The following is a 16,386-nucleotide window of genomic DNA, read 5'->3' as shown; positions in this document are numbered from 1 at the left end:
GTAAAACATTCCTTACATTCCAGCCGTAAAATACAACATGATGAAAATACTCATCGAGTGCTCACGCAACCACACAAGCTAACCCTGCTAGCTTCCACTCGGGCTCTGACGTCTCGGTTGTGATTAAACACAGACTGTTGTTTCTTCAGCTCCGCCAACAGTTCATTAACCTTCTCTCTTCGCCGCTATCACTGAAAGTTGTCATACTTGTCGCCAGGAATTGTAGTGGCGACGAAGGTTGTATCTTCCAGCATGCAACATGCTGATTACCATTTCTCTTGGAACACTCGGCACACTCCATTTTTGTCTTTTTTGACAGACATATTTGGGGTAATGAAGGTGCCAACGCGCATAATTTTAAATATGGAAGCCGTAATAGATGACGCGGTTAAATGCTAAATTACTTGCGCCAGTATAAATGGTTTGCTTTTCTTAACACAATTACTATAGCACCATCCAGTGGTTTTAATTAGAACTTATTAGAACTAGAATCTTGTTTTTATACTTTATAAAATAATTTTGCGGGTCGGATTAAACCCATCTGCAGGCCTGACTGTATGTTTGACACCCCTGCATTTTTTAATTTCATTAGTTGTATGTGTGATGAATTTTGTAATGTATGATGAGTTGTTATATTGTTTCCTTGTATTAAGTCAAGGCTGCACGGCAGTCGAGTGGTTAGTGCGCAGACCATCTGCAGGCCTGACCGTATGTTTGACACCCCTGCATTTTTTTATTTCATTAGTTGCATGTGTGATGAATTTTTTTATGTATGATTAGTTATATTGTTTTTCCTTGTATTAAGTCAAGGCTGCACGGCGGTTGAGTGGTTAGCGCGCAGACCTCACAGCTAGGAGACTAGCTGTGAGACCCATCTGCAGGCCTGACCGTATGTTTGACACCCATGCATTTTTTTATTTCATTAGTTGCATGTGTGATGAATTTTTAATGTATGATTAGTTGTTATATTGTTTCCTTGTATTAAGTCAAGTAAGGCATCATGAGACATTGTCATCCACAGAGCCAACAAGAAAAAAGCCACTTCATGTTCAAAGTCTGAACCCCCCTCCCCAAAAAATGTGTGTCAAATCCCAAACTGTACAACCTCAGGGGTCGTGATGGTAAATGTATGAGAGAATGAAGAGGTTGGAATGCAGATTTCATATCCTTCCAGATAATAAGATTAGGTACATACCATCTGAAGAAGGAATTCCACTTATCCCTCCTCCTGCCTTTTTTGTCCGTCCTTTGCTGCTCCCAACTTGGAGCGCTGCGACAGGACAAGCTGACATTGTGTTCTTTCACCCGTACTATTAAAATTTTTCATGGAGTCCTACATGTCTCATTAGGTCATAATATGTGAAATAAATTGACAAACTTTTATAACATAAAACTATACAAAAAACTAGAATTAAAACAAACTTTCTGATTGACAGAAATATGAAGTGCCGGATATAATTATGGTCCATTATTATGAACCATAATTATGATAGAGGTTATTTCTAATGCATTCCTCCTCCACAAAGTTACCCGGTAATCGAATGTCATTTTTATATCATCAAAATGAGCTAAGGCTGCAAAGTTTTGTACCTCGGCAAATAGAGTGTGTGAGGGATTCTGTGTGTGACAGTGAGAAAAAAGGCACACCTAAACAAAGTGCGGTCATGAAGGAATGGTGCATCCAAAGAAAAGACGAGTCTGTGCACGTCTTTGGCTGATCCTGTGTCAGCCTGCATCGACATTCTTTCCTTCTGTCTTCTATCTCTCCGTCTCTGTCCACTCATGGGATATTTGTGGAACACTTCACTTGGCGCTAAACCAGCTGTTTTAATCACAGGACAGTCCAATAGACTAATATGATGATGATGAATTATAACTGGTCTTCCTCTGCGCCGCCTACCTAGCAGCTCTAAACGCAGCATCCTTCTACCTTCACTATATCTCCTCTGGACATGTCCCAACAATCTCAGTCTGGCCTCTCTGACTTTATCTCCAATGTCTCTAACATTTAATGTCTCTATGATGTACTCGTTCCTGATCCTATCCATCCTGGTCACTCCCAGTGAGAACCTCAGCATCCTCATCTCTGTACTCCAACATGTACTGTGACTCTGGACATGTCCCAACCATCTCAGTCTGGCCTCTCTGACTTTATCTCCAATGTCTCTAACATTTAATGTCTCTATGATGTACTCGTTCCTGATCCTATCCATCCTGGTCACTCCCAGTGAGAACCTCAGCATCCTCATCTCTGTACTCCAACATGTACTGTGACTCTGGACATGTCCCAACCATCTCAGTCTGGCCTCTCTGACTTTATCTCCAAGGTCTCTAACATGTAATGTCCCTCTGATGTACTTCTTCCTGATCCTATCCATCCTGGTCACTCCCAATGAGGACCTTCATTGAACCTCACATTTGAGAGGCTGAAATCAGAGGATATTTATATATTTTAAATGAAAAAAATAATACATTACAAAAATAGTTGTCGATTAATTGGGTCATCGATTAACCATTAACCATGCTTAATCAATTAATCTTCTTTTTCTTTGGGCTTTTCCCTTCAGGGGTCGCCACAGCAAATCAATCGCTTCCATCCAACCCTGTCTTCTTGTATCTGTATTCTATCTCATGTCCTCCTTCACTACATCCATAAACCTCCTCTTTGGTCTTTCTCTATGCCTCCTACCTCCTAAACGCAGCATCCTTCTACCAATATATTCTCTATCTCTCCTCTGGACATGTTCCACCCATCTCAGTCTGGCCTCTCTGGACTTTATCTCCAAGGCCTCTAACATGTAATGTCCCTCTGATGTACTTTTTCCTGATCCTATCCATCCTGGTCACTCCCAGTGAGAACCTCAGCATCCTCATCTCTGTACTCCAACATGTACTGTGACTCTGGACATGTCCCAACCATCTCAGCCTGGCCTCTCTGACTTTATCTCCAAGGCCTCTAACATGTAATGTCCCTCTGATGTACTTCTTCCTGATCCTATCCATCTTGGTCACTCCCAATGAGAGCCTCAACATCCTCATCTTTTCTACCTCCAGTTCTGGGGGTTAGGTGAATAAAAATGAAAAACAATTAGCACCTAAAACTCAAAATTACGAATGCACCTAAACGCGTCAAAGTGCGAGGAGAGCATGACATACATAACTCCTCGTGCACAAGTTGCTGCTGCATTCACAGACACTTCAAACATTTGTAATATGATAACATTACAGTAGATTCTTCATTTCCTTCCCTGTCAGTATGTAACATCTCTTTCAGTTGCAAAGATTTACTGTATCGGTATCAGCCCTCGCAGTGCTGCTGTTCCTGCAGGTTCTTATGTTAAGTCTACAAAAAAAAAAAAACCTCCTGAAGGATGACATGTTAGTTAATGTGTGCCTGTTTTACTCATTTATGGAGTGCTGTGTGTTGCAGTGCAGAGAGCGAGGCCTTTGCACCGTCTTTTACTTCCCCTGTGGGAACATAAGTGGCCTTTGTTGGCTGCACACAGTACCAGCGGGTGGGGGGGTGGCGTTGGGGTTTTTAGCGGGGATGGGGGAGTCGCTGACGTAAATATGGAGGGAAGCCCAAAAATTCTGGGGCAAGCGGGTGCAGCGACCCCATCCTCCTTCCATCCCAGCTTTTGTCCAATTATCAGTATGCAGCATATGCAGACCAGCTCCCATCACCATGCAGTAGGCTGACTTGGACCTCTGAGTGAATTTAAGTAGAGGATTAAGAAGGATAGCCCCAGGAGCTGTCATGCAAAGGCTCTAGTGTTTGCTTTAATAGCTTTTCATTTGATTTTTTTTTTTGTCCCGTTTTTTTCAGTGGTTATGTCACCACCACCACCACTTTTCACACATGTCACCCTACATCAGGCAGGATGGGTAATTACAGCCTCATATCACATTGCTCACCTGGAAGATTAGGAATGGAGGAATGCAGCCTTTGTCGGAAGCCAATTGGCTTGCATGCAGATGTTCTCACCGGGAAGAACAAGGCATACTTTTTTTGGGGGGGGGGGTTATGAGGTCTGCAAACTTGTTCTCCATCAACCAACACCTCTGATCCGCTTCTTGTTCTGGCAATACTGTTTCAGAAAACTCCTGGTAGGTTTTTGGTGGTTGTTTTAGACAGGAAGGGGCGGGGCTATTACTGATATGTCAACACAAGGCACTCTATTACTTTCAAACACTCAAAAACAACAAGTTCAAAGCATTCTAGTCAAAGATCTGTGCTGTTTTTAAGGACCTACTGCAAAAATCCTAGTCAAAGATCCTCTATACATGACGGGAACGTTGAAGACTTACTACAAAAACGGTAGTCAATTATTATTTTAGACAAGACGGCTCTGCTGTTTTAAGGACCTACTTAATACAATACCAGTCAAAGATCCTTTATAAGACAGGAGCGCACTTTCAAAACTCTATTCACGAACCCCCATATGACAGAAAGCATCTGCAAAGTGTCTAATATGACGTAATGTGACTTAGTATTCATCACAGCGAGACTGCCAGAAGCTTACCTTACACAGATGACTGACTGGACTGACTTCTCATCAGCTTTTTTTTTTGTTTTTTTTTTTTTGCTCGCCCGCCCTCTAGAACACTTAGGACAATTGCTTTCTCTGGCGTGGGAGGTTGAGAGGAAAGACGCATGAAAGGGAGAGGAAGGAGATAATGAGACTGGGGGATACAGTGGATGAAATGTTGTGATACTTCATGACTTTACCATGGTTATATGTGGTTTGATTTTCTCACTATCAAAATGTCCAGACATCCAATTCACAGGGGAGACATTTTATTCAAAAGGAGTCTGAGGGCAGCTAGAAACTAGCTAGGGACCCACGCAGCAAAGTGGAGACAATGGAGTGCGCAGCTTCTGTGTACTTTGCTTCTTATGTAACCCAAAAATTACTTGACTTGTCTTGTTTACCATTGAGTGGTATACACACATACAGTATTGACTCCCTGGCTGAGGTACTATGAATAAAGTACTTCAATGTACCTGCTTTGATTAATGGAAAATCACATTTTAATAGTGACTAGCAGTGTGCTATGAGGTCGGGCTGACATTCTTGCATTATTATTTCCTATTTTGAATTGCAGGCCACAGTGGCTTAAAACAATTGTGTGTGTGTGTATATAGGTGGTCATCAAACAAAATAACACAACACATCCACAGCAATCATCACATAAATCAAATACTGCTACTACTTGGGCAATAGACAACTAACTGCCAAACATTCATTCATTCATTTTCTACCGCTTTTTCCTCACGAGGGTCGCGGGGGTGCTGGAGCCTATCCCAGCTGTCTTCGGGCGAGAGGCGGGGTACACCCTGAACTGGTCGCCAGCCAATCACAGGGCACATATAGACAAACAACCATTCACACTCACATTCATACTTATGAACAATTTGGAGTCGCCAATTAACCTAGCATGTTTTTTGGAATGTGGGAGGAAACCGGAGTACCTGGAGAAAACCCACACATGCACGGGGAGAACATGCAAACTCCACACAGAGATGGCCGAGGGTGGAATTGAACCCTGGTCTCCTAGCTGTGAGGTCTGCGCGCTAACCACTAGACCGCCGTGCCGCCCACTGCTAAACATAACTTGTTAAAAAAATAAATAAAAAAATAAACTAAGTGCCCGCAAGTCATGCTGGGTAGCCATGTAGTGAATGATAGTGAGCGTCTCTCCTTGTTTACTTACCTGACGTCCCTCCTCAACGTGTTTTGCAATCTAGAAAAAAAAATGCAACAGCGATGTGTGGGGGGGCAAGAGTACCACAGCCTACCTAGCATGCCTTGCGGCTACAGATTCATTTCGGTGAAAGTGTCTAAACTGGATGACAGCACAGGTACGTGTGCGCTCATGCATGTGTAAATTGTACAGATCAGGATGGCAGGGTAGTCGGTGATTGACTAACGAAGCCTCCTTCAGGAGTCGGATGCACTTCATTAACGTCAATGTCACGTACACACACACACACACACACACACAATAAAAGAAAAGACAGGCAACATTGCGGACGGAAGAAACTAAAGCACCTGCCAGGCGGATGAAGATGGATGGCAACCTTTTCCACTCGGCTCTTTATCTTGGGTGTGCACCAGCCAAACACAACAAAAACAACAAAGAAGTTGCTTTTTCTCCACTTTTAAGTAAAAAGTGTGTATAGACACTGACATTTATGGATATTAATGACATTGCACTGAGCTGTGACACTCATTTAGAATCTATGCAGTACCATGTGTTGCAAATAAGGAGTTTGGAATTCAAACTGCATATTTTTTTTAAAGGTGTTTTGCAGTTTTTATGTACACTTTATGGCAAATAGGGAAACATGAGGATGGTCATACAATAGGAAATGTAAGTCACGGACGACAACAGACGAAAAATGTGTTTAATCTTGATGTGAAAACACTCGCCTCCCAGGCACAAGCAGTAGTCCTCCATCTATCTATCCGTGTCTGTCGTTAAGTGATTTAGTTTGTCAACTTTTATTGCACTTGAGTGGCGGTTAAGATCGTTTAAAGGCATAGTGCAACATCTTCAAAAATGATCTGTATTAGTAATTTCATTTTAGTTTTATTTAGTTTTGTCATACATACTTATTTATGCATTTATACAGTAAACCTCGGATATATCGGACTCGGATATATCGGAAATTCGCTCACAACGGACAGATAAAAAAGAACCAATTTTTCTGTAATGCATTTCCAATAAAAATTCATTGCATATATCGGATTTTTTATAACGGATTTCGCCTATTTCGGACAAAATCTCCAGTCCCGTTCCAATGCATTTCCATTAAATTTCCCTCGCATATATCGGATGGCCGCATCGTGGCGCTCCGATTCGCCGAATCGTGACAGGCCGCTATACAACGTCGTTTGCAGCGTTGCCTGCGCGTGCAGGTACATTGGAAACATAGTCAAGGAAGTGCCTTTTTATAACGGATAAAATCCGATTTACGCATATACCTGATATAAATCCGATATATGCGTAAAACTGACATTTCCCGGTATACGCATATAACGGATTTCGCTTATATCGGACAAAACCAGTGGGAACAATTGAATCCGATATATCCGAGGTTTACTGTACTTACCTCATCAATTACATTCACTTTTAGGGTTAAAGAGAATTTAGTTTTGCTTTGTTTTAGTTTTATTGTACTGTTTCTAAACTTTTTGTGCTTGTGTGACAGTGGTTAACTTCTTTTTACACTTGACGGTTAAGTATATTTAAAACTACGGTGTGTGAACCTCCAGTTCTCTCCTATAACATGTCATCAAGTGAGTAGTTTTACTTTATTGTACTTTTATTGTACCATTTTAAACCTCATTTTATACTTGTATGCATTGTAAGAATGATAGAACGTGCCTTGAAAACATTACAGTACATAACGGTACAGTTAATAAAAGTTTTAGTGTGGCGACAGTTTGAATTATTTTAACTTGACTTTTTCTATCTTACCATGAGTGCATCATTGTCGCAATGGGTGACCTTCACCTTGATACATCTCGACCTCATCACCACTTGATATTGTTCAGTTATCATTCCATCTTGACATGCTATCAAATAATGACATCACTCAGCTGCAGAATGTCCGTAAGCAAGGACGTTCTTAGCGGGAAAATTGGATTCCTCACCCCTCAAGTATGCGCTTGATTTGAGCTCAGTGTTTCAACATGTTCCTTCATTACACCTTGATAGATGATGCTGGCCCTTTTCCATGAATTGATGAGCTTGTTAATTATATATAAACACACACATATGTGAGCATTTGATGACATTAGCGGAGAACAAAAAGATGATGATGATAAAACATCATCACAAACTTAAATAGCGGTCTGTGATGATGTCTGTGACGGTACATGGATGGTACATTTCATTTTGTGCCGTCTGTTTGACTTTGCTAACGACATCTGCCGGCTTTAATTACACAGCTAAAACCTTCCATAGAAAGGTTTCTCATGCCAAGCTTGGACTTGTAGTCTATTAGGCGAATGCATCCATCGCTTTCTGCCGCCTCAGGGATCACTTGACAAGGTTAATGTAAGTAAGTGTGGCTACCGGGCCAAGAATTTATTGGAATATAGGACATTTCCAAGCATGAGTTAGCACATTTGTTTGGATTGACTGATGGAACGTCACCATAGGTTGATGATGCTAATGGGCTGGAGCAAGTCCTTCTTTTTACAACCAAGCTTTTTTTATCTGTACATCTTTGCAATGCACAGAAGGATTGTGGATGATGTCGAAATTGCCAAAATCAGTGCAGTTTTTCTTTTAAATGGTGCTGTTAGATTAATAATAATCCTTAGATTAATCCACTGTTGAGACATGAGCAAGGTAAAGCAAGACTAGCAACCGGGTCTTAAACAACGCAAGAACCTGGGTTGCCAGAGAAACGATTGCCGCGAAAATCGATCTAAATGTCACGAGCAGCGCATTATCTAGATCTTCCAGAATCTGCACCAATTCCAGCTGTATTTCCCTGGCTGTCCAAAACGGTCTGTTTGAATTTATTCAACCCACGGCTTGCCTCCAGACACTTCCACTACACTGTGATTGGTCCCAGCCCTGAGCGTTCTGGAGGACTCCTTTTGTCGGTATAGGAGTTGATAATAAATTCATAAAACCTTTGCAGATCGACTTGAAAAGCGTTTAGAAGCTACTTCCACCAATTGTGGTGGAAAAGGCTACAAGCAATTTGGCTGCTAATAGCGTCCACTCCATGCTAACACGGTGTAATCTTTGACAAACAACAGAGCGGAGAGGAGGGCAAACTTACAGCTTGTACCCGGGAACGCCCATATAAGGAAGCCGGTTCACTGTGATGTCACAGTGAGATGGTGTTAGGAAAAAAACTCTCTCAAACCGAGCGTCTGGCTTTATCTGGCTTTCATGCCCATATAAGGATGTCCACCCTTCTGTGACATCACAAAGGAACAGTTTTACCACGCCCTCTGTAACCGAGTGTTTTGAGTCATCCCAAACTTCTTTCAGGACTCGCTTCCAAATGCGTAAACCTCCGTCCGTAACTACATTCATAAGTCAGAAAAGTGGAATAGCATAACAGGTCCCCTTTAGGGCTCTAATTTTGTGGCGCAGGGTGGCGGAGTTTGGCGCACCCTACACAGTGGTACTTTGCAGCCAATTTCATAATTTGGTAGACTGGGCTGCGCCGAGATGGGCGTAACGGCGCACCATGGAATGTGTCCACATTTTAAACTTGTAAACAGTGAAAATTTCATGACAAAACAGCACGCCAAAAGTTCCATGAAAGATGGCCCGCTCTGATTTGGTTTATTCTTGGCGCAGGCGAAGCGCACACTGCGCAGTAGTAAAAATGGCTGACAGGCTAACAGTGCAGACATGTCACCTAAAACCTCACAGGCAGCTTTTTCAATGACAGCAGCCACTATTTAATGCAAGCGTGTACATTTTTGTATGAATCTGATGTCCGATCAAAGACGTAACGCATAATGGGAACTGCCAACTAATGTGTTCACATTTTCCAGCCAACCACCAACAGTGTTTGGCTTCTTATTACACTTGTAATAAGACAGTATGTGACTTAAAACCTCACCTGTACACTGAATGAAGCAGCAACTTATTCTTTAAAAAAGCAACCTCACTCTTTATCAACAGAAGATAAATCAACCTGCAAACTTTACTTTTCCGCCCCTCTGGGGAGTCATCTTTTTCCAGCAAAGGCCACCGTGTAAATTGGGGCCACATGAATGATGTGCTTCATGAAGTAAACAAGGAGCAAAAGAATCTCTTCCCTACGGCCTTTTCCTCATCTTCTATTTATTCTAGTGAGTGAAAGGGGGAAAAGGGGGATGGTGTTGGGCAGTGTATACCTCACAGCTGGAAGCTGATAGCTCTTTTTTTTTTTTTTTTTTTAAACACAAGCGCCTGTGAGAAAATGCAGTGATCCCTTTAGACTTATCTCCCACTTACTGGTCTTGTATGTGTGGCTTAATTCTTCCAAAATAAACCCTAGACTAGTATGAGGATGAGTTTTTATTTGAAGTGTACAATAGAGAGAGAATGAACAGTAGGGATGACAAATTTCCCTTCCTGTCCTGGAAGGGGGGGTCTCTTTGAGAGCAGGGGACAGTATTCAGTGGGTTCTCTTTAGAATCAGACTTGCAAACAAAGACCCCCCTTTCCTTTCAGGGTGGGGGACGACACACCACTTTTAACAAGGACAATCTGGACTGGAATCTCATTGCAAGTTAAACAGCATCAGGAATAGTTATCAGTATCCACTCACCAAGGTACATAGGCTACTATTCATTCATTCATTCATTTTCTACCGGTGCTGGAGCCTATCCCAGCTGTCTTTGGGCGAGAGGCGGGGTACACCCTGGACTGGTCGCCAGCCAATCACAGGGCACATATATAGACAAACAACCATTCACACTCACATTCATATCTATAGACAATTTGGAGTCGCCAATTAACCTAGCAAACTCCACACAGAGATGACCGAGGGTGGAATTGAACCCTGGTCTCCTAGCTGGGAGCTGTGAGGTCTGTGCATTAACCACTAGACCGCCGTGCCGCTCCATAGGCTACTAATGGTTGTCTATATGTGCCCTGTGATTGGCTGGCGACTTGAGTTGTCGAGAATGTACCCCGCCTCTCAGCCAAAGTCAGCTGGGATAGGCTCCAGCATACCCCTGCAACTCTAATGAGAATTAAGTGACACAGAAAATGAAAACAAAACACCTCTCCATAAGAGTAGCATTGACCGTGAGGTAGGTCTTTAGCTCCACAGAAACATCCATTTTCGTTGCTGCCTTTCTCCGGTTTAGATACACAATTCTTACATCCGAACTAACACTTTCTGGACAACATTTTCAGTAAAAACGTCACCGATTAGCACTGGACACTTGGCAACTTGAAAAAGTAGGACATGGCCCCTTTAAAGATGTTAATCTCTTCCAGGAGGGTCAAATTATTGGCATCCATCAAGCATGAGAAAACCTCTAAGGAGATTACTGAAACTACTAAAATGAGCTTAAGCACTGTCCAATGCATTTTTAAAGGGGACCTATTATGCTTTTAACACTTTTCTGACACGCGACGAGTGTGACGTGCATTTTGCACCGCTAATATAGCCATAGTACATTTAAACGTTTACATTGCATGTATGTGATCGGTATTGGTATATATGATTTCACTCATGGATTACCAGTATCGGAAGCATAAAATCCTGATCGGAACATCCCTAGTTGTGACTAATCCAAAGGTAAAGATCGGCCAACGATATTTTTGGCCAAGCCGTGTATCTTATTGATTTAATTTTCATTGATCAGCCGCTTCTGTCAACCTATTCCTTCATGAATCACTTGGAACAGTTGGGCGAAATCATTTATTTCAGTCAACCGGTTCATTCAGTAAAAAGATGCGTTCATTTCGGTCAATTGGTCGTTAGCCTGTGATCTCCCCCCGTGCGTAGACCCGGTTAGCAGTGTTGAGTCAGTTCGTTCACTCATGTTCACGTTCGTTTCGACTCAACAGCGCAACAACACGTGATGACTAGCGGTGTGTCGGTCATGAACGAACGGATCAAAATAACTAGTTCTTTTTTGTCGACGGAATGAACGAGGTCAATGACAGTGTCGGTCAATCTCTCGGTTTCGGTGTTTGGTCAGCTAACCCGACCCACCCACAGAGCGAGGCGCGACGATAGGATAAGACAGGCAAGCATGTAGATAGTCCCGCCCTGCAAAAAAGGAATGGTGAACTGACTCTCCAGCCAATCATTTTGGTCAATTGGTAGCCTGTGATCTCCCCTTTGCATAGACCCGGTCAGCCGTGTTGAGTCAGTCCGTTCACTCATGTTCTGGTTCGTTCCGACTCAGCAGCGCAACAACACGTGGTGTCGGTCATGAACGAACGGATCAAAAGAACTAGTTCTTTTTTGTTGACGGAATGAACAAGGTCAATGACAGTGTCGGTCAATCTCTCGGTCTTGGTCTTTCGGTCAGCTAACCCCACCCACCCACAGAGTGAGGCGCGACGATAGGATAAAACAGGCAAGCACGCAGATAGTCCCGCCCTGCAAAAAGGAACGGTGAACTGACTCTCCAGCCAATCAAAAAAAAAAGCATTCGCAACTGAACGGACTGAACGGGTATTTTAGGGGTGGTGACCGTTCATTCCGTTCACAAAGAAAAACTACCGTATTTTCTGGACTATAAGTCACTACAGACTATAAGTCGCACAAGGCCAAAAATGCATAATTAGGTAGAAAAAAATCATGTATACGTCGCATTTTTTGCGGGTAATTTATTTTACGAACTACTTGACCAAAACCGGCATTACGTCCTCTTGGAAGGCAAGTTCTAACAATAAACAATAAAAGAATAGACAACAGGCTGAATAGGTGTAAGATATGCTAACACAATGGTTATTCAGCTACACAAAAAATAAACATGAACAGAAAAGGTGTCCAGTGTTTATGTAACATAAACATTTTTTTCCATTTATAAGTCGCTCTGGAGTATAAGTCACAGGAACAGCCAACCTATGAAAAAAAAAAAAGTGCGACTTATAGTCCGGAAAATACAGTAGTTCTTTTGACCCGTTCGTTCATGACCGACCCACCACTACTTTGAACCAACACTAAATGTAAATGGACCACCCGTCCGTCCTCCCACCACTCCAAACCCTCCCTTTTAATCACATTATCCTAAGTGATATGGGAACGGCAGGCCAGACACACACACTCCCTCCTTCTTTTGCCGTCTTTCAACTCCACTAAATAGCCACTCCTCTGCAGATTGAAGTTGTCTTAAGCTCCATTTTTGGATAATAGACTGTTTGCTCCCCTGCGAGAACCCCACTTTGGAATAATGAGGATGAAGAAAGAAAGTAAAGAAGGAAAAGAGAACACGAGGATCATGCCTGCCCTCTTCTCTTATTTGGATGCTACTCCGCTTCTGGAGGTTTACGTGAAAAAAGTTGAGGGTTGGGGGAAAAAAGCTTTCACAGGTTTTGTTCCTCAAGTTTAAAGTCTGCATTTCACAAACCGAGTAACATTTTCCGGAAAAATACACACTGAGCATGTAATTTTTTTCTTGACATCTCTTGGATTGGCTGACTGAAGCGGTTGTCAACACAAGCGGATTTGAAACTAGCCTTATTGCTTGCACACTTACTTTGGCAGGAGAAACAAGCGGAATGGGCGATAAATAAAATAACCTACAGGAGTTGATTCACATCATTTATCTCTATTTGGCTTATTTTTATTGTGATTCTGATATTTCCATATGATATTTTATACTCTAAACCAGGGGTCTCAAACTCAATTTACTTGGGGGCCACTGGAGCTTGGGTCTGGGTGAGACTGGGCCGCATCAGGTTTTCCAAAAAAACAAACAAAAAAAATGCATTTATTAAAAACCAAAAAATTTAAAAAACGTCGCTTTGGTTCCAATTTTCTACAAGAAAAGCTCTGATAAAACATTCCACTGTTCTCAAATATCTTACTTTTTATTTTTCTACACAAAAGAAGATGAAAAATAAATAAACAAATCAAGAATAAAGAAAATCAATCAGTAATAAATAAATAAATATAATAATAATAATAAAATGGAAAATAAAGCATTATTAGAGCCCTGTAGACATGACAAAACACGACTATAGTCACATTTATACTCTTTTTATTTACAACATATTGCGCAACTGCAGGGTCTTGAGACACATGCTAACTCGCAAACTAGAGAGCTAGCGACCTAAACGGTAGCCTTCAAATTATTTCCTTTAAACTTAAATAGCCAAAAACTTACCACTTCCACACGGATAGGGAGGATAAGTATTAACAGTTATTGAACCTTTAACATGAACATTAATCAAACGTAATATTTTTTTCTGGGTACATGATACCATACAGCATCCATATCAAACTTGCGCGGGCTGCACTAACATTAAACTTTCATATCAAGGCGGGGGCCTCAAACTAGTGTCCTGCGGGCCACATTTGGCCCGCGGGCCGCGTGTTTGAGACCCCTGCTCTAAACACAACTGGTGCATTTTGTTAATTGCCATGGTGGAATCCAGGTTATTAATCCCATGAAGTATATGTTGTGTTGTGTATTTGTTGTGTAACTAGACAGTAGTTACGTGTCACACTTTTATGTCGACTTTTAGTAATGAACCAGAGCTTGATGAGTCGTTCACATAGACAGGTTTTCCAAATCCGTATCCACCCTTATACTTACTGTTCCATGTGTGAAGTGCCTTGCTACAATTTGTGTCGTTGATTGACACCCCTGGAAATAAACGCTACATTTTTTTCCATCAAAATGACAGTTTTCCGACACCAAATCACTTTCATCGCACCCTCTCCTTCTATTTCTTTACAGAAATGTCAACTTTTCTTCTCAAAGTAACCTTAATAACCGTTCTTCTTCTTCTTCTTTATTGCCTACGGAAGCTCACAAGTATATCGTGGCAGGTAAGAACTTTGTCAACAACTTCCTCTGTGACTGGTTGATGCATGCATCTTTTCTAGAAAGGAAGCTAATAATCATGTAAAGATCTATGTGGTGTGCTGGAGCCTATCCCAGCTGTCTTCAAGCAAGAGGCCGGGTATACTCTGGACTGGTGGCCAGCCAATCACAGGGCACATATAGACAAACAACCATTCACACTCACATTCATACCTATGAAGGGCACACTGCAAATAACAATTTTAGTGTACTAATTGTGTTTATTTTGTGTAAATTATCAGACAAAAGGGATTCGGCAGCTGTGCGGAAGTCCTCAGGAGCATTAGAGAGAGTGACCAATTACAGCGGAGTGGGCTTGGCAGAGGCGGACCTTGAGGGGGAACATTCATTCATTCATTTTCTACCGCTTATCCTCATGAGGGTTGCGGGGAGGTTGGAGCCTATCCCAGCTGTCTTGGGGCGAGAGGCGGGGTACACCCTTGACTGGTGGCCAGCCAATCAGAGGGCACATATAGACAAACAACCATTCACACTCACATTCATACCTATGGACAATTTGGAGTCGCCAATTAACCTAGCATGTTTTTGGAATAAAAACCCACGCATGCTCGGGGAGAACATGCTAACACCACACAGGGATTGCTGAGGGTGAAATTGAACCTGGGTTCCCTAGCTGTGTGGCCTACACGCTAACCACTCATCCACCGTGCAGCCGCTACCATAGTTACCGGTACTTATTTGTTCCTATAAATATATCTACGTTCCAAAAAAAAGCTCCATGAATAGCATGCTCGTCTTCCAGGTGCGTGCCTGACAAACGGTCGTATCTTCGCCTCCAGCCTTGACGAAACAAAAGTCAGGTAGTTGGGAGCTACACTTTCCACACAATGTACAGCAGGGCATCTTTTGTGTCGTCTCTTGTTTCCTTCAGTGGTTGCCTCTTTGCTGAGCTTTTGTATTCGCAGGCGTTTAATGCTGCAGTGATTGAAAGGCTGGTATTTGACTTAAATGCCAAACACACCCATTCAGTTATTCACCTGCTAATGCTTCAATTGTCATGTGTCTAGAAGTAGTCCCGACATGCACGTCTGGATACTGGATTTACATCAACCTTTTCAGCTCAAGGTTTTTGAATTTGGTACACTAAAGATCCTCCTCCTATGTATCCATGTTGGATTAATACAAGTAATAGAAGTCGTCAGTGGTTGGCATTGCTGATGTTTACTGTTTAACTGACCAGCTGTCTAGTACTACTTTATGGTACTTGTTGTCATGTCCCACACCTTCTTTGGTTAGTAGGTTTATTCCCATACACTGCTATCTTCTGCTATTTTTGTTAGACTGTCCATTTTAGGCAGTGTTATCATACTGGAGTTATCACCTCACTTTTTTTTTTTTTTTTGGCGTCTCATCGTCCCTCCCTAGCCCTGATCTATCTAAACAGGACCCCCCACCCCCCAGTAGTCAGGGCCATCCTGACCCTGCATATCAACCAGCGTGCTCAGATAAGAAGCTAATGAAGCAACACACTCACCAACAAAAACTTGTTTTTGCAGTAGTTGAGATCAGTCACATCCATATTGTACTGAGCAGCCAGGACACAAAGACGTGCAGATAAGATGGATAAATACAGTATAGGTGTCTAGCTGTCACGCTTGAACTCTGGGTCACTTGTTGCTTGATTTAACTGGAAATGTTCAACATTCAACACGTAGGCCTGTAAGCTAGGAGACCCGAGTTCAATTCCACCCTCGGCCATCTCTGTGTGGAGTTTGCATGTTCTCCCCGTGCATGCGTGGGTTTTCTCCGGGTACTCCGGTTTTCCTCCCACATTCCAAGAACATGCTAGGTTAATTGGCGACTCCAAATTGTTCAAATTGACTCCAAAAGGTTCACGCAC

The 16,386-nt window shown here is 42.3% G+C and overlaps 1 protein-coding gene across 3 annotated transcripts in view; it reads left to right on the top strand.

Annotated features, from left to right (window-relative positions):
* The window catches only part of agrn (agrin), a 238,539-nt gene that overhangs the window by 41,776 nt on the left and 180,377 nt on the right, over positions 1-16,386 (top strand). For 2 of the 3 annotated variants that reach the window (XM_058085207.1, XM_058085203.1), the window contains exon 3: positions 14,471-14,491. The exons of the other annotated variant lie outside the window; for it this stretch is intronic. In XM_058085207.1, coding sequence (XP_057941190.1) covers positions 14,471-14,491 — 21 coding nt within the window. The remainder of the gene's footprint in view (positions 1-14,470; positions 14,492-16,386) is intronic. 3 annotated transcript variants of the gene reach the window in all.

Source organism: Doryrhamphus excisus, chromosome 10, assembly GCF_030265055.1.
Source record: "Doryrhamphus excisus isolate RoL2022-K1 chromosome 10, RoL_Dexc_1.0, whole genome shotgun sequence".
Lineage (NCBI taxonomy): Eukaryota > Metazoa > Chordata > Actinopteri > Syngnathiformes > Syngnathidae > Doryrhamphus > Doryrhamphus excisus.
The sequence above is the reverse complement of the archived record's forward strand: the minus strand, read 5'-3'. Positions and strand labels throughout refer to the sequence as shown.